This window comes from Aedes albopictus, chromosome 3 (genome assembly GCF_035046485.1).
Source record: "Aedes albopictus strain Foshan chromosome 3, AalbF5, whole genome shotgun sequence".
Classification (NCBI taxonomy): Eukaryota; Metazoa; Arthropoda; class Insecta; order Diptera; family Culicidae; genus Aedes; species Aedes albopictus.
Window position 1 is genome coordinate 165,273,965 of NC_085138.1, and position 26,622 is coordinate 165,300,586.

A 26,622-nucleotide genomic window follows, 5' to 3' on the forward strand; every position below is an offset into this window, starting at 1 on the left:
GATGGTAATCAACGCTGAACTAAATGAACTCACGGCTGTGACTGTGACAGCAGCAAAACATCGACTAGCATATCAACTACATACGAGTATATACTCGTATGTAGTTGATATGCTAGTCGATGTTTAAGGGCCCATATAGCCGAGGCGGTAAACGCACGGGTATTCAGCATGACCATGCTGAGGGTGACGGGTTCGATTCCCGGTCGGTCCAGGATCTTTTCGTAAAGGAAATTTCCTTGACTTCCTTGGGCATAGAGTATCTTCGTGCCTGCCACACGATATACACATGCAAAATGGTCATTGGCAGAGGAAGCTCTCAGTTAAAAACTGTGGAAGTGCTCATTGAACACTAAGCTGAGAAGCAGGCTTTGTCCCAGTGAGGACGTTACGCCAAGAAGAGAGAGAAGAGGAGGACGAGTATAAACTGAAAAAATATATAAAACAATCTTATCTCTGGACCGAGCGACCGACTACTCGACTAAAGGTTCAATTAAATCAAAATAATTCTGCAGCACCGCAACCTATCTCAGCAGTTGACTCGAGACTTCGGGTTTGTACTGAGGTGTGGAGTTCTGTAACGGCTCTCTGACTCTCTTTCTTTCTCGCTCGGAAATGGAGTACCTCAACGTTTCCAAAAGTGATAGTTTTCTGCAGCAGAAATGGGACGCCTTCTTGGATGTGGTCGGTAAGTGCGAATTGGGGGACACCACCATCCGGTCTCAGCAGCAGTAGTGTAGTGTGCCGTCATTTGCCATCCGGAGAGTGCCCTGCCCTACCTGGGGGGTTTACGGTTTCCTGTGTGAGATTGAGATCAAACGTAAATTCGACGTCCGTCCATCGGTCCAAATTAGCATCTATTTTTGTTTTCGGAGTGTTAATCCAAAAGATAACCTTTTTCCGAGATAGTGTTTTATGGCATAAACATCGACCTTACACATATGGATCATCATGCACATGCGTATTCGGCCAAAGTCAGAGTCGAATAACTGTAGCAGGGCTGGTAGCGGTCAGCTACACATATTGAGAAATAGAGTCTTTTTACAGTTGGTCAATTGAAAAAGTCAACAGCAAATGATTTAAAATATGTAAAATCAGTCGTCAAAGACAAAAAGTGTATGAATTGAGTCAGTGAATAGAAATAGTAATCCCATGAATCAACAATAATTTGGAGCTGTGTAATTAGCATCGAATCTATCCAAGTATCCTTGCGTGAAAATATTGTGCCTTTGTCGAGCTAAGATGCTCTAGTAACAGTTACGCCAAGAAAAGTAAGGATAGGGAGACGAAGAAGAAGAAGAATTTTATTTTAACTAGCCCCGTAGCAATCGAGTCCCAAAACAGTGCCTCGCCACCAGCCCTGCAGAAGAAGCAACAACCGCAACAAGCGGATGACATTGAAACTGTAAAAAAGAAAACTCCGAAAAAAACAGAATTTGCATGACTCTTTGCCAACTTCGATCGTGGTGCTGCAACTCCGGTTTTGCTACCGGCGGCGGCGGGCCCAGACGAGTTCAGTGCCTCTGTCAGATTGTTCGTTCGTTCGGGTTGCTTGAGCAATCCCTCTCGACTCACGCCGTTGTTCGTTGGCACACCCCATCGCATCGTGCGATCACTCGATCATAAACCATAGTTCTACACACAGTAGTGCAGAAGACCGCGTCTGCTATGCGGTGGCTTCGGGGATGCGCTGACGGTCGTAAAATTGGTCAATCGAGTGCGATTGGTGATCGACCGTGCGACTGAATGAATGACTGTCTGACTGACGGGTGCTCTGCTCTGGTCTGATTGGGTGATGGTGGTAGTGATTGTGACGAAGATGATCTTGACCGAATTCGAACAACTGGTGTGAATGATTCCGGTTTATGATCTTCGTGGGGGGAACCGATGGAGGCAAAGGAAACCTGATCAGTGAAAATAGCAAAATATTATTGGATTTATAGCTGGAACTTTTCACATACTCGAGTGAAAAAAGTAAACAACATTCTTATCATAAACACCAGTGCTGAAAATTTCATTTCGTCATATCTAAATTCAGTCACCTACAGCTCATTTTAGAAGCTGAACCTGAGAATATGATGTATGAAAAACTTGTGCGGCTAGACCAGTTCAGTTCAGAAAGTCACGGAAAAACCGTTATTTTTTTAAATATTTAAGGTAAATATCACGGACTACCTTTAAAAAATGCCAAATGATATTCACCGTGAATATCATTTGCATTTTTCGAAGGTTGTCCGTGACATTTACCTTAAATATTCGAAAAATATCGTTTTTTCCGTGACTTTCTTGCAGAACTGGTCTAGCCGCACAAGTTTTTCATACACCATATTCTCAAGTTCAGCTTCTAAAATGAGCTGTAGGTGATTCAATTTAGATATGACGAAATGAAATTTTCAGATAAACACACAAAAACCTCTTTTTTGTGGAGGTGATTTTATGCACTTTTAAATTATGTCCCTTTTTTATGCCCTGCATAAAAAGAGGGATAGCTATTCGGAACCAATATTGTGCATAAGAAAATGTAAAGACGTAACTATGACAACGGTGATCAGGGAGCGTTTATAGGGGATTCAAGGGGTTTCAGCGAGGTATCAGGAGATTTTAGGGGCGTTTTACGTGGGGACCCGGGGGTTCCAAGTGATTCCAAAAGGCCTCAGGGACGTTTCAGGATCAGCTTGCAGGGGGTCTCAGAGAGTTTCAGGGATGTTTCAGGGGGTGCCACGGATACCAGGTAGTCTCAGGGACGTTTAAGGGATTCTTAACAGCGTCTCAAGGGGTTTCATGGGGTCTCTGGGGAGTTCTAGGGGGTATTGGGGTCATTAAGGGGGTTTCAGGGGGTACCTGGAGGCTTCAGAGGCGTTTCAGGAGCTCCCAGGGAGTTTAACCCTAAAAGGGATACCTGGGGTCCATTGGACCCCAGGCGCCTTTCAGAGCTCGTCTTTGATGGAACACACTCAGCGAGGTGATGAAACTGAGGCCATGAAGGTATCCCTTTTAGGGTTAAGGCAGTGAGCCGTACAGTTCTTTTACACCGCTATCGTCGTAATGCTTTTACATAATAAATTGACGCTTTAATCGATGCATGAATGTTGTTTGCCTCGATTACAGCATATGAGCATCATCGCATTATGGTTGTAACACAAATCAAGATGCTGGGAGAATGAAGTTACGGTTGACCTCGAGTTCTAGTGGTTCCAAAAATTGCGAAAGAGTAATGCAGGACATTCGAGAACCAGAAGTGTCAGAATGTGGAAACATTTATTTCGGATTTCCGGGGTCTGTGGGAATTTTCGAAGGCATTGCAGAGAGTTTCTGATGATATTTTCAACAGGGTTCAGATGCGTTACATTCCACAGAAGTTTGTGCGGGTTTACAGGCGTTACGGAGGCGTTTTCAGGAGTTTCGGAGAATATCAGGTGCTTTACAGGGGGTCATATGGGGATTTAGAGGGACTTCGGAGGCATTTCAGAAAGTTTCAGAGAGCCCTTCATAAAACCCTTGAAACCCCTTCAAATGTACCTAAAGTGCCTTGAAAATCCCCTGAAACATCCATAATACCATTGATTTGCCCTTGAAATCCCCGTAATATATTTGTACACCCTTTGGGTATCATATTCAAATTTGAAATGCCTCTGAAACCCCTTGGAACGAGATTTAAATGCTTACCTCTGAAATGCTCTGAAAACCCCATAAAACGCCCCTGAAATGCTATCAAACTCTCCTAAAAACTCTAGGAACGCTCTTTAAACGTTCATGAAACCCTGAAACCCTCTAGAATGCATTGAAATTCCCCTGAAAGTCCATGTAACGCCCTTTAAAGACTTCAGAGATCCCTCTGAATCGCCATTGGAGCCCCTTGAAGCGTCCATGAAATCCCCTGAAATACTATGAAATAGTTGGCGAAACGAAACGCCCTCAAAAGGCACCTGAAATTCCCTGAAACAACCTCCCGAAACGCCGCTGAAGCCCCTTGGAATCGCCTGTTTTTGGGTATGATAGGAATTTCACGGAAACCCCGTTAACCACATCTCAAATGCACAGGTGCAAGACCGGTTCGCACGGACTAGATTCCCTCATTAGAGCCTTTCCTTAATTTATGCAGAAAATTTCCTCTTTTATGTCCCTTTTAATTTAAGCACCGCAGCCAATGGCATAAAAATAGGTTCGAGTGTAACCATACATTATTACTGTACAACAGCTGAATAAGCCGCTCTTAAGCATAACTTTGAAACGTTTGGCTGAATAAGCTGTAATTCAGCTGTCATTGTTACTTGGGATGTTTATATCTGGGTTATTCTTGCTAGTTGCTACAACCAGGCCGCCATTTACATAAAGTCTGGAATTTCAAATTATTTATTATCTTGCTTATCGCTAGAAAATGATAAAAAAGGATGAAACACTGTTTGGTTGGGTCAAATTGTTGGACCCCTCGCCTGCCAAAGGTCTGAAAAGATGAACCAAATGACGATTGTTTATCGAATAGCGCCTAAGTTATCGCGTAGTATCTTCTAAATTCATGTTGTAATAACATGTACACAACTGCACATTTCTATGAAAGACGCAAATACATTTCATTTGGAGATGAAACATTTTTGGCAGCCATCATGGATTTGGCCATTATTTTCAATGTTATCATGAAATTGCGATTTCATGATTGCGAAGGAATGTCGCCCAAATCGTATTCGGAGTTGGCAGCACCCTTTCAGATTACAATGAAACTTTCTGGGTCTGTAGACCTTGAGCCACTTTGCATACTTAATTTCTTCAAAATTTATCTAGATTTTCTTTTGAAAAATGCTCAACTGTTTACCGATTTTTTTTATCAAATGAATTTAATACAAATGTTACGAGAACAAGCGGGTCTGTCCGAATTTTCTGAGCAGTTCGCAAACTGGTGCGAGAAAGCTATAAACTGTAATTTTTTATTGTTTAGATTAAGGTTTACGTATGATTGAATTCACTTACAATTTTCGGTGTTAAGCTACTTTTTAGGAAGTTTCATATTCGTTTTGTGATCGTTTTTGCTCCTGTGATAATAGTTTAGGTTAGAACTAAGAATATCGATAATAAATAATTACTTACGATCTGTGATAGAATTCTGTGATAATAGTTATGTTTAGATTAAGCTAGTTCAAGTTCAAACATCCTTTAGCTCTAAGTTTAACTGCTAACTATCAATGATTTAGATTCAATTTCATTCTTGAACTAGTAAAAAACTGCATGTAATGTAACATGGATAATTCTGATGGTTCTTTCTTCGTATCATCTTTCTTTCTCCCTTAACATTACTCTTCGTCGTATTTGACGATATCCCAAGTAACAATTCCATTGCTGATCGGTTTTGTTTGATTTTTATTGGGGTTTAATTACAGCAATAATTAAAACTCACAGTTTCATGACTACTTTTTTGAAAACCATTGATGAAATGTTTTATAGTATACTTGAAGATATCCATAAAGCCAGATTTTAAGAGTAAACAAAACTCTCCGATATGTAAACCTTCCGGCATTTATTATTACCACAATAAAACTGTTCAAACTCTCAACAGATGGCGATCTGTTTGATTAGTAACGACATCTGTTGGTGGAAAAGCAGAAACTATGACACTGCTAGGTTTATTGCGGTCATCATAAAAGTAAACTTGCTTTCGTTTTATTTTATGGTCGTCGCCATATTGAAGAATCAGATACGTGAATGGAATATAGGGTGCCTGTACCAGTTATCGCACCACCTAAGAAAAACTGTTTCTACAAAAATAAGAAGAAGACCGACGAATGTAAACAATAAGCCAAATGATTGATTTGTTTTCATACTTTACAGGAAAAATATAAAAACGGAGCCAAAACTACTTTTAGTATTTATTACGGCGTGTGCCAATGATAGGAACCCTGTACCAGGTATGGACACATTTGTTAATTTGGGTTCCACTTCGCACTATTTACATGCATTCCTTATGGGAGTTGCCATAACTGGTACACTATGGCGAAATAGGGTGCAAGGAGACCGAAAAGTTAAGGAAAATGATTTATTTCTACCATAATTTGAGCAAATTGTGAAGTTTGAATGATTGCAATCATCTTTTGTGATCGTGATCTGTTGTTTACGATTTTTTTCTTGTTGATTTGTATCTTAAAAGGTTGAAAATCAACTATGGCGAATTTGAGGTACTATAGCCATAACTGGTACACTAAGCCTAGTTAATTTTGTTAAAATTAGCAACAATTTGATAGTTTGCCGTCATTTCCATAGCATGCTCACATAAATAAACTCTCTCTGCTCACTTTTCTTGTAATTCGAGGTAGTTCTACTAAATTAATAAATTGATTTATTTCATTCCAAGATGATAATATTCATCATATTCGAAGCGCATTAATTTTATGTTTATTATATTCGCGGTGAAATTGAATGCGCATAATAACTACTAAATTATTACTTTGAAACGATCGCTTTCTACTTGCAAATGATCTCTTTTCCTGTACTTTACGTGCCATTGATGAAGCTTCTCTGTTTCCTGAGCTGCCATCATTTTTGTTGAGAAAAAAACAGCAATCATAACTTCTTTTCGAGTATGGAAAAGTTTTCAACTAGGTTTTAAAACAGTTTTATTGCTACTCTTAATGAGGTTTATAAAACCTCTCCGAGAGTGGGCTACTTAGCCGGATGATGCTCTTAAAGAGGTTATCAAGAGATTTTGATGTATGAATCAGTTTTATTGCAAATTTATCATGAAAACCTCTTATAGAGCCGAATAAAACTTAAAATATTACTTGGGCTGTCTCTGTTGCTGGTACTGTGTGCATTTGATTCGTTCATTTTGCAACAAGCGAAGGAAGTCGAACTGATATTATTCGCTTCAGCCAGCCTCGACGAGTGATGAATATTCACCTCTCGGGCTGATCGTGAATATATTTGAGCAAGAGACACTTGCATTCACCGTTGATTGTGAATGTTGTTTACTTGCTTATTTCGTTCTTCGTGTGGCACGCTAGGTGTGATGGTGTGCAACCACGGAGAGGCAAAGAAGAACGCAGCCTAAAAACTGACAATTCGTTCGCGATGCAGCAACCCAAGTGGAGCACAGTTGTTCCATGTTAATATGATTTCCCATAGAACATAGTTGTATAGGCAACTATGCTGCATGCGGCAGGTTTTATTCAGTGCGTTTGTGAGAAGAGAAACAAAATACACACATAAAACTAGCAAATTAGCGTTCTGTGCGAGAAAATTCATGAATTATGCTCTCGTTTTATGGAGGGTGATGCAGATTGTGCCCCTATGTGATTTTGGGCATGCATGCCTATGCAATTCCTGGTTGTCTGTGGATGGAAAGAGGTTGGTGTCCGGCTCTGCTAGAACTCGTTACGTGAAACTGCCGATCTCCCAACTTCATTGGGAGCAGTTTTATCTAAATTTCCCGAAGAAATCCTGAATAAATTTTCGAAAAAGCTTTTTCAAAAATCATGAAGAAGCTCTTAAAGATAATCCCGGAGGAATGTCAGGGGAATTTTCGAAAAAAAAAAACTCGTGCAGTAACTTCGGGATAAATTCCTTTAGGGATTTCTTGAGCAACTTCTGAATGAATTCCCGTAAGAACTCATGGAGGAATTCTTGTAATTTTTTTTGAGTCTACCCTTGCACCCGTTAATTGAATTTTAAACAAAAATTGCGCAACCAAATTCTATGCCTACTACAAAATTTTGAGCTCATTTGCTTCATAATTAATACTGCACAAACCCACCAAAGTTTGTGTTGAAATTCCTATTATGTACTATTACTATTTTCGGAAAAAGATGTTTTTCATTCAATCGACCGTCGCATTTATCCAAGCGCATTAGAGGATTAGTTGACCTTTGATACTCCTAAACTATTCTTTTAGCTACACCTGGGTACCTTGTCGGCATTCCACGTAATAAAAAAAATCAGAAGCCCCTTCACCTGCCCTTCTCCACTATAAAACTCGGTCAACTCCATTAATAGATAGATATATTTCACGTGTTCTTAGATCTAGAAGAGTTTCAACTTCCTAGTCTCAATAACCATTTATAGAGATTTGAAATGGAAAAAGGTACCCTGCTACCCTTCCGGACACATAAGGGTTAAATACATCCTAATTATTGGCTTATGCGCGCAATATCATACAGATTTTCTGCTTAATGTTATTGAATGTAGTGACTAATATCCAACCACCATTCATTCTTCACAAACCGACAGGTGATGACCCAGCCACCTTGTACATCTGGGTTCAGATGTTCTATGCCTACTCACATTACTGGCTAATGGGAGCCCTGTTCATGATCATGGACATAACGGGGAAACCCAAGTTCCTTCGAAAATATAAAACGCAACCCGGAGTCAATGAACCGATCAAGTGGAGCGATTTGAAGAAGGTAAGTTAAACGCTTTCGTAGCTGTACTTCAACCTTCAACTAATCTCATCCGCTCAGATCATCAAAACGGTCCTGTTCAACCAATTCGTTATTGGAGCTCCCCTCACGTACATCGGTTTCCATTTGTCAATCGACAAGGACCTCCCCGATGTACGAATTCTACCACCACTAACCACCGTCGTGCGGGACATCATCGTTTGCATATTCATGTGGGAGATCGGTTTCTACTACAGTCACCGGCTGCTGCATCACAAGTACCTGTACAAGATCATCCACAAGCAGCATCACGAATTTACGGCCCCGGTATCGTGGGCTGCCATCTATGCGCACCCCATCGAGCACATCTTCAGCAACATGATCCCTCCGATGTTGGGCGTATCGCTGATGAAGTGCCACGTGGTGACTTCGGCTCTCTGGTTCAACTACGTCATCCAGGATACGCTGACGGCGCACTCCGGCTATCATCTGCCGTTCCTGATGAGCTCGGAGTATCATGATTATCATCATTTGAAGTAAGTTTTCTTTCGGAGGAAAGTGAAGAATTCAAAAGGTGAACTAAAAAACTTCCTACAGGTTCAACCAATGCTTCGGTACCAATGGCCTGCTGGATTGGCTGCATGGAACCGATGCGAACTTCCGCAAGACCAAGTATGGGCAACGCGATCAACGATTGTTCGGAACGAAATCGGCACGGGAGCTGGTTCCCGATAAGGACTAAGCTGTTAATGTTACTGTTACTGCTGGGAAAATTGAGCTGTGAAGAATGTTGAATTTATTTACAAACCTGATAAACTGTATTTAATGTTGAGTTAAATTGAAACTTCATTTGTTTTTGTTTTAAAATGTATCACAGCAAAGACAATCAAATATTAAAAAATATCCATGTGTTTGGTTACTGCGAGATGAAATTTTTCAATCGATCGATGCCAATATCAGTTCTTGCCAGGAACTTCAAAACCTAACAGTTTTCTGTTCTGACTATCAACCAAAGTAACATTTTTCGGAACAGAAAACTGAAAACTGTTCTGTTCTGACTATCAACCAAACATTTTTTTTTAGAAGCGGACCTGGTGTGATGGTTAGGCTGTCACGCCGAGGACCTGGGATCGAACCCCACTTCCGACTATCTCACAAAATGTGGGTTCTTCCTTCGGAAGGAAAGTAAATCGTGGGTCCCGAGATGAACTAGCCTAGGGCTAAAAATCTCGTTAATACAGATAAAAAAAAATAAAACAAAAATTGAAATAAATAAATAAATAAAATGAATAAAAAAATAGAAATAAACAATTTTAGTCAAATAGACTTGAAGATATTCTTAAAATTATCATAAAACCAAAATAAAAAGTAATTGACTATATGACGCTTCTGAAAACCTCTACAAGTCTAATTTACCATCAAAATGTTACTAATTTGCTGTTAGCTTTTTCACAAATTGACCTTTGCCATACCTATATCAGTGCATCTACCATCATTCATAGCTGAATCAGCCACCGGAGCAGGAATTTCAGGTAGGTAGCTATTACACAATGATCCAGGACTTTATCATCTACGAACATCTGCGACTTGCTTAACGCTAATGCCAAAACTAATGCTAAGGAATTTTTGTTCATTCATTTGTGTACGTGTTTAGTACGTGTTATCATATAACTGATGCAATAGGTCGAAGCCTTAATCTCACCCTACTTAACTCTACAGAAACCACTTCGTGACATGATTCTAAAGATGCAGAGGCACACTTGGACACAATAGTTACATTATTGGGGAAATCTTTGAAAATGTTCCTGAGCATTGTGGATTGTCAATATACTAGTAAAATCTCCCAGAAAATCGTTCAGAGGTATTCTTGTGAATAGTTTTTGTAAAGTTTTTTTTTTCTAAAAATTGCTTCTAAACTGTTTGAGTAATTGGAGCAAAAGCAATTCCGGATGAATTCATACAGAAATTCCCGGCACAAAAAGTTTATGTAAAACCTTTTGGAAAAAAAAATAATTAAAGCTGGCGAAACTATGATGCAATTGTCGGAGACATTTATAACGGATAGATTTCTCTATGGAACTTTTAAAAAAGTTCTTTCAGGAAATTTCGAGAATTCGAAAATAAAGAACAAGTTAAAGATACCTCCTTTAAAAAAATGTTTCTAATAAAGCTAAACTATGTAAATATTTTTTGAATTCACAGAAAAAAATATGTAATTAAAATTCAGCGAGGAATCATGCACATAAAGGGAATGCTAGAGTTAGTGCACTTGTTATGGCATGGAGCTCAAATCTTGGATGATAAACGGCGTGAGTGACGAGCCGTCAATCGTCTGTGGCAGGATTGTCATCGAGACAGATCGACGGGGAAAGAAATTACGAACGTGCTCGATGTCACATGGAAAATTATTTCGTCCACTATCGGATGATGAATTTATAGTGATTTAATATTTGATTATTAGTTCGTTTATAATAGTTCGGGTGCCGAGTGCGTGAAGTTACCGATAGACACTAGGGTATGATGCTAGGGTTTGATTATCAACAATTATAATGAATTTCATTTCCTAGGACTATAAAAGGTTAGGATATTTCCACTATTTGCTGCCCAGAACCGGTCGAACGGATAACCGTTGTCCGATTCTTCTGAAGGTAAATCACGGTTGAATTAGAAAAACTATCAATGATAATTAGATTAATACGATTAATACCTATAATTAAAGCGGTCGGGGCTTAATTGGGGCTCGCCATTGAAGGCAAATGAGAAGTTTGTATGGACGGTAGAAGACCATGTAAGAAAATTGATTTTTTTTTTCTTATTGCATTCGATACTAAAATCTAAATACATTTCAGCTTTGAGCTACTGTTGAGTAACTCCACTGCTACATAGATTCTCTCCAATCCGAACAGCACTTTTACATGAGATATAATGTAAAATTACATTACCATCGTGTAAATTTCCACCAACTATCGCGTAAACCATCATGGACACCAACCGGTTAGGCGACTATTAGCGGAAATTTACACGAATGTAACGCAATTTTACATGATATCTCTTGTAAATATGCACTAACCCTAGCATTCCCTTTTACGCTGAATTTTACATGATTATTTTTTTCTGTGTTGATATCCACAATCGGAAACTCGTGTAGACCTGAGTCAGTCCAAACGAACTAAAAACCTCCCCATTCAGTGAATACTTAACAAAATTGAACCAGCACCGAATGTTTTTTTATATATCTTTACTATCGAGATTTTCAGCCTATGCACAATGGGAAAAAATAGGTATAAAACGCGGATAAATTCAATATCTCTTCTCGGAGTGAATGGATTTGAATGAATTTTTGACATAAACTGTAAAATTCTCTATAGTTTCAGATAAGGAACGTGTCATTCGCCGCACGATGCTGAAAGTCGATGTATTTAGCTCGTTTTACCCCACTCTCTCTCTTTTTCACCTTTTTTGAAAATTTCTGAAGTGCAAAATAAATGTTTTTTAAGTCGTGATTGTGTAAAAACTTCCGTAGTATCGAATGGAGCTGATTTGGCACGACTTAAAAAATTGAAATATCTTGAAATAACCACGATATCCCCCATTTCTTTGAAATTTTACATGTATCTCCGCCCGGAGTGGAACGCAATCGATAAGAGCAGAGCCAACCCTATGTTAAATTGCCGATACTATGAAAGTTTTTACACAAATACGAGTTAAATAGGTCATTTATTTCGCGCGCCAGTCGGGAATAGATGAGAATTTTCTCAAAAATATTTATGATAGAGAGAGTGGGGTAAAACGAGCTGAATTCACTGATTTCCAGCAGTCTTCCCAAAAACACGAGCCGCGTTGAGCCTGAGCTCAATTTTGCAAGTGCGCGTTCATCCCGAGCGCGCATTCTCTCTCATGTTCGTGTTTGTCGAGAGCATCGAGCAGGCAAGGAACAAATGAACACGGCGCGCTCGAGCTCAGGCTCGAGCTCAAGCGCAAAACTCAGGCTCAAGCCTAGTGTGCTGTGTGTGCGAGCCTACTAGCCAGCTTGTGTTTGTCGTTCTTCGGCAGGCGGTGCGTGGTGGCAAAGCTAGGTGGGTTCCCGTTGCCTGCGTGACACCGGTGTGCGCCCTCTTATCTAGAAGTTTACGTGCTTTATGAACGCCCCTTCCCCACGGTTATTTTGGAACGCTAAGAAGGACCGAAATGTTCCGTAAGTGTAGAATTAGCCTAAGTTAAAATACACGTAAATAAAAATTCAAAAAAAAAACGAAATGTTCCCGAGTTGATGCGACAAATTCTAATTTTCCTAAAACAACTCTAGTACGTACTATCGACAGCGACCTTCAGCACTACAAATGTTGCTTAATATAAAAATTTAATTCGGAATCTGTTTTTTGGCCCACCTGAAGAAATTACAATATTTTAACCCAGCCGCCCTTCGGAGGCCTAAAATACGTCATGGCGACCAGCAATGTGTTTATTAATAGTAGTTTACGCAACAAGGTGCAGAATGAAGATTTTTACAGCACGAGTCGTACATTTATCCAACGAGGCTTGCCGAGTTGCATAATTACGACGAGTGCTGCAAAAATCGAGTTCTGTACCGAGTTGCGTACAACGTTTTTTGCAATTTCATAAATTACCGCTTGAGGTTAGTTTTTAACAAAACTTTTCCATCAAACTGCACACTGATGTTCATAGCCTTATTTAAGAAAATCTAATACTGTGTAGTTGTCACTATTTTTCAAAACTGCGTCCAGAAAGCATCAAGAAATTGATCAAAACTGAAAACAGTGCTGTAATGGTTCATTACGCAACGCAAATCAGTGCTGTAATGAACCATTACAGCACTGTTTATTTGGTGCGGGAAATTAGGCCTTTTCCTGTCAGACTTGCGTTAGGTAAAACAGCCTATTACGATCAGAAATTGCAAAAATATATAAAAACAACCCATACTTAATCGAAGTGGACCAGAAAAAAAGAATTTATCATCACCGGTGAATCACGCCATCAACAACTGTGACGAGAGCAACTGCAAATGTGGCATTGAACCGTTAGAACATTTCTCAGCTCACCCAGCTTGACCGCAGTGCAAAACCGAAACGAGTGCGAAGCTGCAAACACCGATGTTTTCAGCGCGGCTGTGAGCGCCGCTGCGAGCGCGGTGCAAAACATGAGCATTGAGCTTGAGCTCGAGTGCATGTTCATCCCGACGTGTGCATGCATGAACGCGAAGCTAATGTTCATTGGAGAGTGTGAGCACGGCTACACATCCGCGCGGGGCTGCACCTTGAAGACTGATTTCCAGCATCGTGCGGTGAATACCATCCTCTTTATCTGAAACTGTAGAGATTTTTGCAGTTTGTGTCAAAAATTCATTCAAATCCATCCACTCCGAGCAGAGATTTTGAATTTATTCGCGTTTTATACCTATTTTTTCCCACTAGCTGGTTCATCTCCTAGCTGGTCCTAGATTGTGAATTTCTACAGTAATGTATTTAACCCTCCTTTGACATTAAGGTCATTTTTGACCAAAACCGTACACTACGTCAGCGAGCTGCTGCCAACGTGATGCAAAAGGAAGGTTAAAATGTGCTGGACCAATTTTGATAAAAGTATTTTTTGAGAAGATATTCACAAACTTTGTTGATAATTCCTTCGGAACTACTCGTAAGTCAATATCTTCGGAAATTTAAAGGGTAATAGGCCGATTTCTTTAAAATTCCTTTGAAAAATAAAAGGGAATTCCTTCGGCAGATTAATTGGAATTTGTTCTGACTTTTGTTTGGGATTTTTTTGTGAGAAGAACTAGCAAATAAACCCACAAAAACGTGGAATTTGCGACGACATTTTCTTTGACAATATTTTTATTCCGAACAAACTGCCAAACCAATTTCTTGACAAATTTGCGAAGTAATTCCCAAAAGCGTTTCAGAATGAATTATTGAAGGCATTACCGAAGGAATTTTCGATGGGATTGCTAGAAAATTCCAAAAAATAAATGGCCAAAACAATGGCAAAGAAAATTACTAAAAAAAAAACCGCTGAAGCAATTAAAAAAAATAAATGCTTGAGAAATTCTCAAAATAATTGACAAACAATTGATTGATTGATTTGTCTTTATTAGAGAGACTTTCAGCCCTTGGCTGGTTCGTCTCTAATTGACAAACAAGTTTCGGAACAATTACCGAAGGATTTACTAATGAAATCGCAAAAAATGCAATGTTTACAGGAATTGTTCAAGAAGTTGTCAAATGAATTACCGAAGAAATTTTTGAAGGATGTGCTAAAAGATTATTATTTGAAGAAACTTGTAAGAAAATTTCCAATGAGAAAATTTTCAAAGTCTTCGCCACTTAAATTTCCAAAGACGTTACTAAAGGAATTCTCAAAAATATGTCGGAGAAATTTCCAATTAAATTATTGTTAGGCACACAAATCCGAAGAAATTGTCGAAAAAAACCAAAAGAATATCCAATGGAGGGCATACACCAAATTGGACGTAAAACAATCAGACTACTTACCAATTTCAATTAAAATACATTTTTTTTATCTAGTTCATTTATTTGGGGCTCAATCGTCATTGAAATACACATACTAGATGCTAGTTTTCCTTCTCCATGTGTTCCGCAAAGTTCGAGTACTGACCAGAGGCTATCATGTGTGGCCGTTCACTATTTGCAATTCTGACCTCAGATGGCAACACTGATCGATCTACGGTCTTATGCCCATTAACTGGGGGTGTTGCTAGTTATCAAGTAAAATCTCGGGATCGAAAGCAGATAAAAATGTGCCATCTTGGGCTAAGCTGTTCAAAAGTACAATAATATTCAGGTGATTCACCAATTAGTTGATGATTTTGCCGCTAGGTGGTGTTAGTTATCAAGTAAAGTTTCAGCTTCTGTATCTAGTTAACAAAAGCCGATAGAAAAATGTCGTCTGCGCCAAAGTTAATCAGAAGAACAAGAATATTCTGATGAGTCTTTAATTAGTTGGTAATTTTGCCACTAGACAGTACTAGTTTTGATGTAAAGTTAGGCTTCTCTGCCTCCGTATCGAAAGCCAGTAGAAAAGTGTCAACTTCGGCAAAGTTATTCAGAATGACAAGAATATTCTGGTGATTTCACCGCTAGGTGGCGCTAGTTTTCAAGTAAAGTATTAGACTTCTCTATCTCGGGATCGAAAGCAGATAGAAATGTGTTGTCTTCAGCAAAGTTGTTCAGAAGGACAATATCCTTTTGGTGATTCACCAATTGGTTATTTTTTTTTAAAAGACAATTACACCGTCTTCGACCTTGCGGCCTCTACAGACTGAACATTACAAACATTCGACAACGGACAACACATATAACACCCAGTGGCCCAGTGGAGAATTTTCCGTTTGACGAAAAGTTTTCCCCGACTGGAGCGGGAATCGAACCCACACTCCGAGGCTTACGAGACACCTAAACGACTGACGCCGCTAACCGCTCGGCCACGAAGCCCAAAAATGATTTGCTCAAACTCCAAACGCCCGAATGACAATTTCCCGAAAGTAACAAACGACCCGAATGTAGCAGATGCCCAAACACTATAATAGCCTTGGAAACACTTATCTGAAATCAGTTAAAAAAAAAACAGCAAGAAATCTTATTATGCATACAAACTCTAAAAGCACAAATCAGACGAACAAAGCATCCAACCACGTTGCATTTGTTAATCCTGGCTTTTCTCACTTGCGAAAAAAGGCAGATAATTCAAATCAGACGCATTTGATTAGTGCTCATGAAAACATGAGTAAATGCTCAAGTCGGCCATTGTGGCAGCCATATTTGTATTATCTGATGTTTCACCTTAAAGCGTCGTGCACGTGACAAACGCTATTTATCCAAATGTGATCTGGTCGAATGTGCTTTGACTAAATTATGGTTAACACTAAATCCTTAACCTTAACCATTAACATTTCCAGGTTATCAGCGAAAAGTAACTGAAAGTATTTTCACCAGAGATTTTTCTAGTGTAGAATTAGAAATAGGTAGTTACACAGAAATAAAAATGAAAAGGAGATTTTCCTTTCCTTTGAATACCAGATATTTCCAGCAATACAGTGATGTCCCGATTTTATCACCCCCCTTGTAAATTTTGAGGTGGTAGAACAGGGAAAGTGATAAAATATTGTTATTTTCATATTTAAGCTTTATCATTAATTTCAAGCAGTTTTTAGCTTAATAAGCAAAGTAGTATGCGTAACTGACGCTTCTGACAGGAAGACGTCCATTAACCCTTATGTGGCCGACGAGGTACCCGGGTACCCAGCGCCCATTTGAAAAGCACGGTGTAGAAAAAAGCAAGAAAATTGTCGGTCACATAACGGTTAATTTTGTCACGCAAATATAAATACAAATTGTCACACTTTTTACATCTCCATAATATGCATGATTGTTTATTCTGCAGAGGCTCCTCCAGGGATATCTCTTAGAATCTATGTAGGAATTTTCTCAGTGATTTTTCCATGGATTCCTTCCGAAATTCTTAAGGATGTTTTTTTTTTCTTCTTCTTGGTATAACATAACTACTTGTACAAATCCTGCTCTTTGGCTTAATGTTTTATGAGCACTTCAACACTGTGAAAGCTGAGAGGATTTTTTCTAGGGAAGTACGATATTTTCCATTTATTTTTCCACAATACCGAAAGGTCCATGGTTTCACCTCAGATTTTTTTGTTAATACTATTTCATATATTTCTTCCAATAATTCATCAATGATTCCTTTAGGGGTCTTTTGGAATTACCCTAGAAATTCTCTCTGGAGAATGTTTCTCTAGGGATTTCTGCCTAAGATTCATCTAGGATTAGGATCTGCTCCAGCTATTCCTGACTGAATTTCTTCTGAAACTCAATGCATGATCTTAATATTTTTTATTCCATGATCAGTGCTGCCAGGAATAACTGAACTGCACTTGAGGTGCACTATATAACAATCTCGAAGGTTCGAATTGTCTATCTCACTACGATCTCAGATTAGTTTAGTTATCTTTGAATCTACATGATCAGTGTTGCTTGCAATAACATAACGTTTGTGTCACAATGTAAAATAATGTAATATAACATTGTCGAACAATAGATTTGCCTATCTCACGGAGACAAATTTAATTCATTTGAAACAAAAATATTCATTCATGTTTATTTGGTAAACTGTTAAAATGTTTGAAACTAAAATTTAAATTTTTGATACAAACTCCATTGTATATTGATTTCTTCAATACCCATTGAGGAGCTCCTCGTTTCACCGTCGAGAACATAAACAAAGCTCACAAGTTCCAGCTGCAAGATCGGAGAAGATTTCCTCCTGCAGAAAAAGTTAAGTTTCCCGAAAAGTTTTCACGGAATTCTGTTGTTTTCGAGAGCGAATGTGACCTACATGATGTTGGCATTGGAAGTGCCACGGGGGAGGTGGGTTGTCCCAGCGAAAGGAAAGAATTTGTAAGTTTAATGGGAAAATAATTATTTCCGCAGGGCCAACCTGCCACACAAAACAAAAATTTTCGCATCTATTTCTAACATAACCTGTCAGAAATGAATGAAAGATGCATGTTTGTTTCAAACATGGTTTGAATTTGCTTTTTATATGACATTTGATTTGTTTCACACAGTTTTATTTTTGTGGCCTGAACAAATTGACAATTTGTTTTGAGGTAAAACAAGTATTTTTGATTCTACCATATTTTTTTTTTGCATGCTCATCTGAGATACAGGTCAGACTCGATTATCCGCGAGTTGGATTAACCATAATTAGGTCATCCGGCAAAAAATGGCTCTATCATTAGGGCATCAAATAGTTGTTTACACAATTTTAGATGGCAACTTGACAAAAGATGTAGGAAATTCAAAAAACAACTCTCATCAGTAAGATTTAACCTATTTGAGAATTATTTTTATTATGGAGATTTTTCTGTTAAAACTATATTCTCAAAATAAATGATAGCATTGAATATGAAGTGAAGGATTAAAATGACACAGACCTGAATCACTAGAACATAAAGTGAATCAGACCTGAACCATTCAAGAGGTTCAGGTCTGATTCAAGTGAAGTGAACCAGACCCTAATCACTTGAATATGAAGTGAATGTAACCTGAATCACTTGAATATGAAGTGGATCAGACGTTAACCTTTTAAATATGAAGTGAATCAGACCGGAATCACTTGAACATGAATTAAATCTGACCTGAACCTATTGAATATGAAGTAAATTAGAACTGAATCAGTTGAACATGAAGCGAATCAGACCAGATTCACTTGAACATGGAATGCATCAGACCTGAATCACTTGAATAAGAATTGAATCAGACCTGAATCTTTTGGATGAAAATGACTCCGACCTGAATCACTTGAATATGAAGTGAATGAGCCTTGAATCACTTGAATATGAAGTGAATTAGACCTGAATGATATGAATATGAAGTGAATCAGACATTAACCTCATAAATATGAAGTGAATCAGACCTGAATCACTTGGATTAAAATTACTGAGACCTGAATCACTTGAATATGAGGTGAATGAGCCTTGAATAACTTGAACATGAAGTGAATCAGACCTGAATCACTTGATTATAAAGTGAGTCAGACGTGAATCACTCCAATATAATGAATACCAAGTGAATCAGATTTGAATCGCTTGAATATAAAGTGAATCAGACCTGAATTACTTGAATATGAAGTGAATCAGACCTGAATCTCTTGGATTAAAATGACTCAGACCTGAATCACTTGAATATGAAGTGAATGATTCTTGAATCACTTGAACATAAAGTGAATCAGACCTAAATCACTTGATTATGAAGTGAGTCAGACCTGAATCACTTAAATGGCATGAATATCAAGTGAATCAGATTCGAAGCTCTTGAATATAAAGTGAATCAGACCTGAATTACTTGAATATGAAGTGAATCAGACCTGAATCACTTGGATTGAAATGACTCAGACCTAAATCACTTGAAAATGAAGTTAAGGAGTATTGAATCACTTGAACATGAAGTGAATTAGACCTAAATCACTTGATTAAAGAGTGAGTCAGACCTGAATCACTTTAATATAATGAATATCAAGTGAATCAGACCTGAATCACTTGAATATGAAATGAATCAGAACTGAATAACTTGAATATGACGTGAATCAGACCTGAATCACTTGGATTAAAATGACACAGCCCTGAATCACTTGAACATGAAATGCATCAGACCTGAACCTCTTGAATATCTAGTGAATCAGACCCGAATCACTCGGATTAACATGACATACACCTGAATCACATGAATATTAAGTGAATCAGACCTGAAGCTATTGAATATAAAGTGGATGAACTGCTTGTCATAATGATATCTTTGACCTTCCGAACAACTTTGCTCAAGAACTTTCTATCTCATCAGGATCACGAGATAGAACTAGTTGAAAATGCTCATTTTCCATGCTCACTAGCGTCGCCTAGCGGCAGAATTGGGAACCAAACTGCTTGTCATCATGATGTCCATGATCTTCCGAACAACTTTGCCGAAGACTTGAACTTTCTATCTCATCAGGATCACGAGATAGAACTAGTTAAAAATGCTCAATTTTTATGCTCACTAGCGTCACCTAGCGGCAGAATTGCGAATCAAACTGCTTGCCATTGTGATGCCAACGACCTTCCGAACAACTTTGCTAAAGACTGTAGCTTTGCATATTTTCAGAAATTTGAGATATAGCAGCACATATGTAGTTGTTTTGAGGTGATGCTAAACTTTTCAAGGTGATGCAATACAGTGATAGACATTCGTTTAGCCGAGGCTAAAAAAATTTCAAAAAAGTGTCAGGAAACTCATACAAAAGATTTTATAATAAAACTTTTTTATCGTAGTGATAGTATATCTAGTACTGTTTTATAAAAATGTGATACATCATTATTACATATACACTGAAACAAAAACGTGGGTAAAAACCCTTCAAATGTCATTTTTTGCCTAGACATTCGTTTAGCCGAATTGAACATTATTTAGAATCCCATGATAAAAAACTAACAAATTTCGAAAAATATCCAACAAAGTCATTTTGTACGATGACCTGCATTATAGATCGACTTGTAAATCATGATTTAGGTCGTTTTTGGAAGTGTTGCCATATTAATTTTGCATGCATCTCATATAAATATGTCATAATATTGTAAATGTTTCCAAATTGAGATTTGATGTAGTTATTTTTATCGGAAGTGTTTCAAAAGAATGCAATGAAAGTTTTATGACCAAAGCAGGTTGAAAATTTACGAAAAACAATGTTTTTAACAGAAAAAATAGCGCAAACCATAAAAAAATCACGTATTTAAGTGTTGTTTTGATGAAATATTATGGTTTCACTTGCATAAATCACAACGTTTACTACTATTACGTCTTTTAATAGCTCCCAATATCTTCCAGACTGTATTCTGGTTGAAATAACATACATTGAAGGGCTCATATTTCGAGAAATGACACCGAAAGCATTCAATTTTCTAGCATGAACTATTTGTTTCATAATTTAGACATTCTTTTCAAATAAATCATTTTAAAAATGTATGTGGTTCACAACTAAGACTCATTTATAATATATTTCTTCAGATTGAATGAAATAAGCCAATTGTTTGACCATATCTTGCATTTTTGTATGAGCATCTGCTTTTAAATAAACAGGGTACAAAAATTCTGACACTACTTGCAGTTATTTCGCTTAGCAGTCTTCTAACTCATATATTAATGCAAGTATCAAACAGGTATACTCCACAGGCATTAGGTCACGTCTTTATATCAATGCAGAACTGTTTATTTTAGCTTTTATCAATCCCATTTTAAAGTTCAAACAACCAAAAACTAGTATACTTAATTATTTCATGACATTTTATGCAATAATTTGAACGTTTCTAACAATAATTCTGTGCCATATTTTCAAAACTGCTAATCTAGCTTACGTTTGAGTGTTTACAGAAATCATTTTTCTTAAATAAATTTGTTTATCGTCGCTTCTCCTTATCGGGACATTTTTATATAATATTTCTCTGAATTTCACAAATAAATTAACTTTTAAGGTCAATTATCTTGCTAACACGTCATAAACTAAATGCCTTGGAATATATCCTCGAAATATATTCACGAAATTGCAAAAAAAACTATTGAAAACTAATTTTTTATTTACCTCGGCTAAACGAATGTCTAGGCAAAAAATGACATTTGAAGGGTTTTTACCCTCGTTTTTGTTTCAGTGTACATGTAAGTGTGATGTATCACATTTTTATAAAACAGTACTAGATATACTATCACTACGATAAAAAAGTTTTATCATAAAATCTTTTGTATGGGTTTCCTGACACTTTTTTTGGTCTCGGCTAAACGAATGTCTATCACTGTATTCACTGTTACAATACTTTTTCAAGTGAGTCCTTGACGGGTAGTGTATATTCAGCAACATATGATTCTATTTGAACAGTGTTGCCATCTAACAGAAGAAATAAATATATCAGGAGCTATCACTGGTTGGCTTGTGTTGTCGTTTCGAACTTTACTGAACTTTTGTTTTGTGTATTTGGAAAACTATTCAAGATAAAGAGCAATGATTGAAATGGACGAAAATCTAAATTTGGACGTAAAAAAGAGGATGTAAATAAATTCGGTGATATAATGACGAAAAATAAGGTCGGAGTGTACGAACTATGACTTTGAAAGAATGAACCACTCCCAAAAGCACTTACGTCATTTTGAAATGTTGGTGCCAAATTTTTCCTTTTACGAAAAGTATTCTCTAACCGGAACTGGAATCAAACGCACACTCCGTAGCTTACAATACACCTAAACGATAGACGCCCCTAACCGTATGGCCAAGAAGGCCACAAATATTAATGATATAATCAACATTTTACCTTGTTTATAAGAGCGTTAATGCGCACGTTTTCTGTATACTTTCTTGGTAGAAGATACAATATTTACCTGGAAGCAAAGAGAAAAAGAAACAGTTAGTCAAATGAATAGAGCCAGAAACTTTATACATATAATATATATATATATAACTTTTTATTTGTAATGCTATTTATCTACATATAACTTCACATAAACAAAAACACAACAAAGATTAAATTTGTAATCTGCTTACCACACTTCGAGTTGATAATTATACATTGATTCGCAAAAACAACAAACAAATCGCACCCAATCCCACGCTATCGAAGACGATGGGTCCCCAAGATTACGAACGATAACCGATAACGCTCCTTAGCTACCGGTGAATGTAAGTAAAAAGTAAATAAATCAAAACTGAACCAGTCCCGTAGGGTACAAGTACCCTACTTACGAAAAGATAACGAGAATTACAGCGCTACTGGGCACAAAATGCAATCTCTTCGTGGAATGCACAAGTGGGTGGTTCTACCACGCTTACTCTCGGTATAGATCATAGGTAGGTAGTAAGTTGATGACTCGCTACCGATGACTTTTACGATCAATCTCATTAATCATCGGTCGGTGGGTGCACTGCACACAAATTAGATGTCGTTACTACTAGAAGTCTTCCTCTCCACAGCAGCGATCCCCGCGTATTCACGACGGTAACCAGACAGTCAACTTTCGCTTCTTATTCGCTTCCTTCTCCTCTGGCTGCACTACAGGTGACGATCCGGAACTGCTCTACGTGTGGTACCAGTCGCTGTACGTCTACGCATTTTACTGGCTAATCGGATCACTTTACATAATGATGGACATCAGCGGGCGCCCTCGGTTCCTACGCAAGTACAAAACCCAGCCGGGAATGAATGAACCTCTCCGGTGGAGCGATCTGAAGAAGGTATGCATGGGAAAGCTCGGTAAGAAGTAAATATGGTAGTTTTTTTTTTAGTTTTTCTAAATGGTTTTCAATAGGATTCTGGTAGTAATGTTAACCCTCTAATACCGAACCCCACCTTTAGACGGGGTAGAATTTGAGAATTTTTGTAATTTTTGCTTCGGGGAAAATCATTTTTTTATATTTTTGGCTGATATTTAGGACTGTTTTGTATATCTCAAAATGGTTTTTGGTGTATTTTAAAGCGTATTTACATTTTTTTAAATCATTGAAAAAAATATGTTTCAGTCACTTTTTAGAAGTCATTGTTTATTTTGTACTGAATCGCTACAATTAACATATTTTAATTTTTTCCCAAATCATTCTATCCTAGTTCAATAGTTTAAGGGAATCGAATACATACTAAAATTATTTTCCTTAAAATTACACGGAAAATAAAATTTCCTATGAAAAAAAAGAAATAAAAATATTTCAACAATAATCATAAAATCTTAAAATATTTTCATCTCAATAAATCCGTGCCCCAAATAGGCTTCCAGGAAAAACATAAAAGTGTGGGGATGTTCAAAAATAAAAAGTAGAAAAATCAAAAACTGAAATTCACGAAATCAAGAATTAAAAAGAATTATCTTCCAAAACATGTTTAAATCGATTTTAGATGACGAAAAATGATATATAGATTAAAATCAAAAATTTGGGTATTAGAGGGTTAATAATTAGTAGAAAAAAATGCTGAAAGAATTGATTTTCTGATGAATGATGAAATATTCCATGAAGTTTCGGCCGAAATCACTAGATTGTTTTTGAGATATTGAGAGATCGAGATCACAAATGTGATTGTTTAGTAAATTTAAAAGGATCTTTTGAATCTGAATAACTTCATCAAACTGACATATTTAATTTATATCTTACTTCAATTTGATTATAGCTCGTTGAAATGATTCCATCATTTGTGTCCACATCTCTCTATCTCCCTCTTCCAGATCATTAAAACCGCTTTTGTCAACCAGTTCTTGATTGGCCTGCCGCTATCCTACGTCCTCTTCCACATGTTCGCCCAAAACTCATACCCCAACGTGCGGATCCTTCCCTCCCCGTTCGAAGTCCTACGTGACTTCGTCATTAGTGTCATCCTGTGGGAGGTTGGCTTCTACTATAGCCATCGGGCGTTGCACCATCGGTTCCTGTATCGGATCGTTCACAAGCGTCATCACGAGTTCACCGCCCCGGTTGCGTGGGCCGCCCTGTACGCCCATCCGATCGAGCACATCACCAGCAATATGATCCCACCGCTACTGGGCATCGGCCTCATGAAGAGTCACTTTGTAACGACGCTGGTTTGGTTCACGTACGTGATGCACGACACCCTGGCGACCCACTCCGGGTACCATTTGCCGGTGCTGGGCAGCAGCGAGCGGCACGATTATCACCACTTGAAGTAAGAGGGCGAGGAGGGTCAATATCTGACTGACAATGGCGACCATGGGAAGATATGGCATAATGACACCTGGGTTCATCAGCTCGATGGTTACACGTGTAAATTGGTAGAAAATTACGATATTTCCTCAACAAATTCTAGCTTTTTCGGTCTATGGTCGAATTTCTCAAGACAATTTAAACGAATAGTTTTGGATTATCCGATGTTTCGACCAATATTATTCGGCATTTTTCAAAGGAAATAACTACCCAGTCCCTTGATCAAAGCTATAAAACCGATCGAAACTTCGGGTAATAATTATTTACGCACTTTTTTTTGATTTTTTAGCTATTCGGTACCAGTATGCTGTACATAAGAATATGTACTTCTTTTTCTTCTTCTTTTATGGCTCTACGTCCCCACTACGACTTGGCCTGCCTCACTTCAACTTAGTGTTCATAGAACACTTCCACAATTTCTCACGTTCCAATTTCTCACGTTTAGTATCATACGGGCCTATCTACAATGATCTATTCCTCTTCCAGGATTTTCTCTTTGGTTAATAATTTAGTCGGTAAATCATTTTCGATTCTTTTTGTTGCTTTAGATGCTAGTTCTAGTCGTCCTTCACTGAAACACACTGAGAAATCATCCGAAAATTGGTCCAATTTCCAGAATAACCCGAAGAGAAAATCGATGAAGAGAAATCGATCATTGTAGATACGCCTGTATGATACTAAACGCAAGATTTGTATATTGTGAGGCAAGGACAATGATACACTATGCACAGGGAGTCGAAAAAAAAAATCCCGAACGGAACGCGGATCGTACCCGCCGTCTCCGAATTGGCGATCCATAGCCATAACCACTAGGCTGATTGGGGGGCATTGTATTAATGAGAGTAGTTAAGGTAACGGAGGACATTGAGGGTAATTATGCGGAGACATTTCAGATAGAATGTGTTTCATTGGCATTACAGTGGGTTCGAGGGAGTTTCTGGAGGTTTTTCAAAAGCGCATTTGTTGATTAGATGAGGTTTCATGGGGCCCGTATAGCCGAGGCGGTAAACGCACGGGTATTCAGCATGACCATGCTGAGGGTAACGGGTTCGATTCCCGGTCGGTCCTGGATCTTTTCGTAAAGGAAATTTCCTTGACTTCCTTGGGCATAGAGTATCTTCGTGCCTGCCACACGATATACACATGCAAAATGGTCATTGGCAGAGGAAGTTCTCAGTTAATAACTGTGGAAGTGCTCATAGAACACTAAGCTGAGTAGCAGGCTTTGTCCCATTGGAGACGTTACACCAAGAAGAAGAAGATGAGGTTTTATGGGGCGTTACAGTGGTTTAAAGGGATTTTAGATGATTTTTAGCATCATTCAAGGTCGGTAAAGGAAGTTTCAGGGGTTTTTGGGCGTTAAAAACGTTAAGGAACTTTTTGGGGCCCTGAACGACTTCGAGCCCCTGTACCGGCCCTGAAATTTTCGAAAACTCCGAAAACGCCCCTGAGATCCCTGTAACGCCTTGTAACGTCTGAAAATCTTCTGTAACACCCTTAGATTCATCAGAAAAGCCCCTTGTAACCCCTTTAAACCCCCTGTAACGCACCTAGAACCCTTCAAAAGCCCTTGTAACGGCCTGTCATGTACTGAACACCCCTCTCCCCAAACCCACGAAACTGACTCTGAAACTCCTTAAAAAAAACCCTAGATCATGAGAAACCTAGGGTTTCCAGGGGTGTCCAAGGGAGTATCAGGGACTTTCCAGACGGCTAAGGGGGTTTCAGAGGAGCCTGAGTCCCCTTGGAACTTCTTTGAAACCCTGTGAAACAGTTTGTCACCCTTTGAGATGCCTTGGATTGCCACTGAAAGGCCCCTAAAACCCCCTGGAAAAAAAACCTGAAACTCTCCCAAATCTTCCTGGAGTACGCACTTCCATCCCAAGCAGGGCCGGATTTAAGGGGGGGCCAGGGGGGCCATGGCCCCGGGCCCCCACATTTTAGGGGCCCCCACAAAATCTAACTTCAAATGGGAACCGAAAAAAAGTAG

At 38.3% G+C, this 26,622-nt stretch overlaps 2 protein-coding genes across 7 annotated transcripts in view; both read left to right on the plus strand.

The window, feature by feature from the left end:
- The window catches only part of LOC109402771 (SH2B adapter protein 2), a 561,576-nt gene that overhangs the window by 172,611 nt on the left and 362,343 nt on the right, over window positions 1-26,622 (plus strand). The window lies entirely within an intron of this gene.
- Window positions 467-26,622, plus strand: part of LOC109402800 (fatty acid hydroxylase domain-containing protein 2) — a 36,935-nt gene continuing 10,779 nt past the window's right edge. The window contains exons 1-4 of one of the 3 annotated variants that reach the window (XM_029880569.2): window positions 505-685; window positions 8,209-8,384; window positions 8,442-8,896; window positions 8,958-9,204. In XM_029880569.2, coding sequence (XP_029736429.1) covers window positions 613-685; window positions 8,209-8,384; window positions 8,442-8,896; window positions 8,958-9,102 — 849 coding nt within the window. In that variant the 5' untranslated portion in view covers window positions 505-612 and the 3' untranslated portion in view covers window positions 9,103-9,204. Of the gene's footprint in view, window positions 686-8,208; window positions 8,385-8,441; window positions 8,897-8,957; window positions 9,205-22,487; window positions 22,776-22,983; window positions 23,160-24,139; window positions 24,595-26,622 lie in introns of those variants that run through there. The other 2 variants (XM_029880570.2, XM_062859406.1) reach the window with 2 other exon arrangements.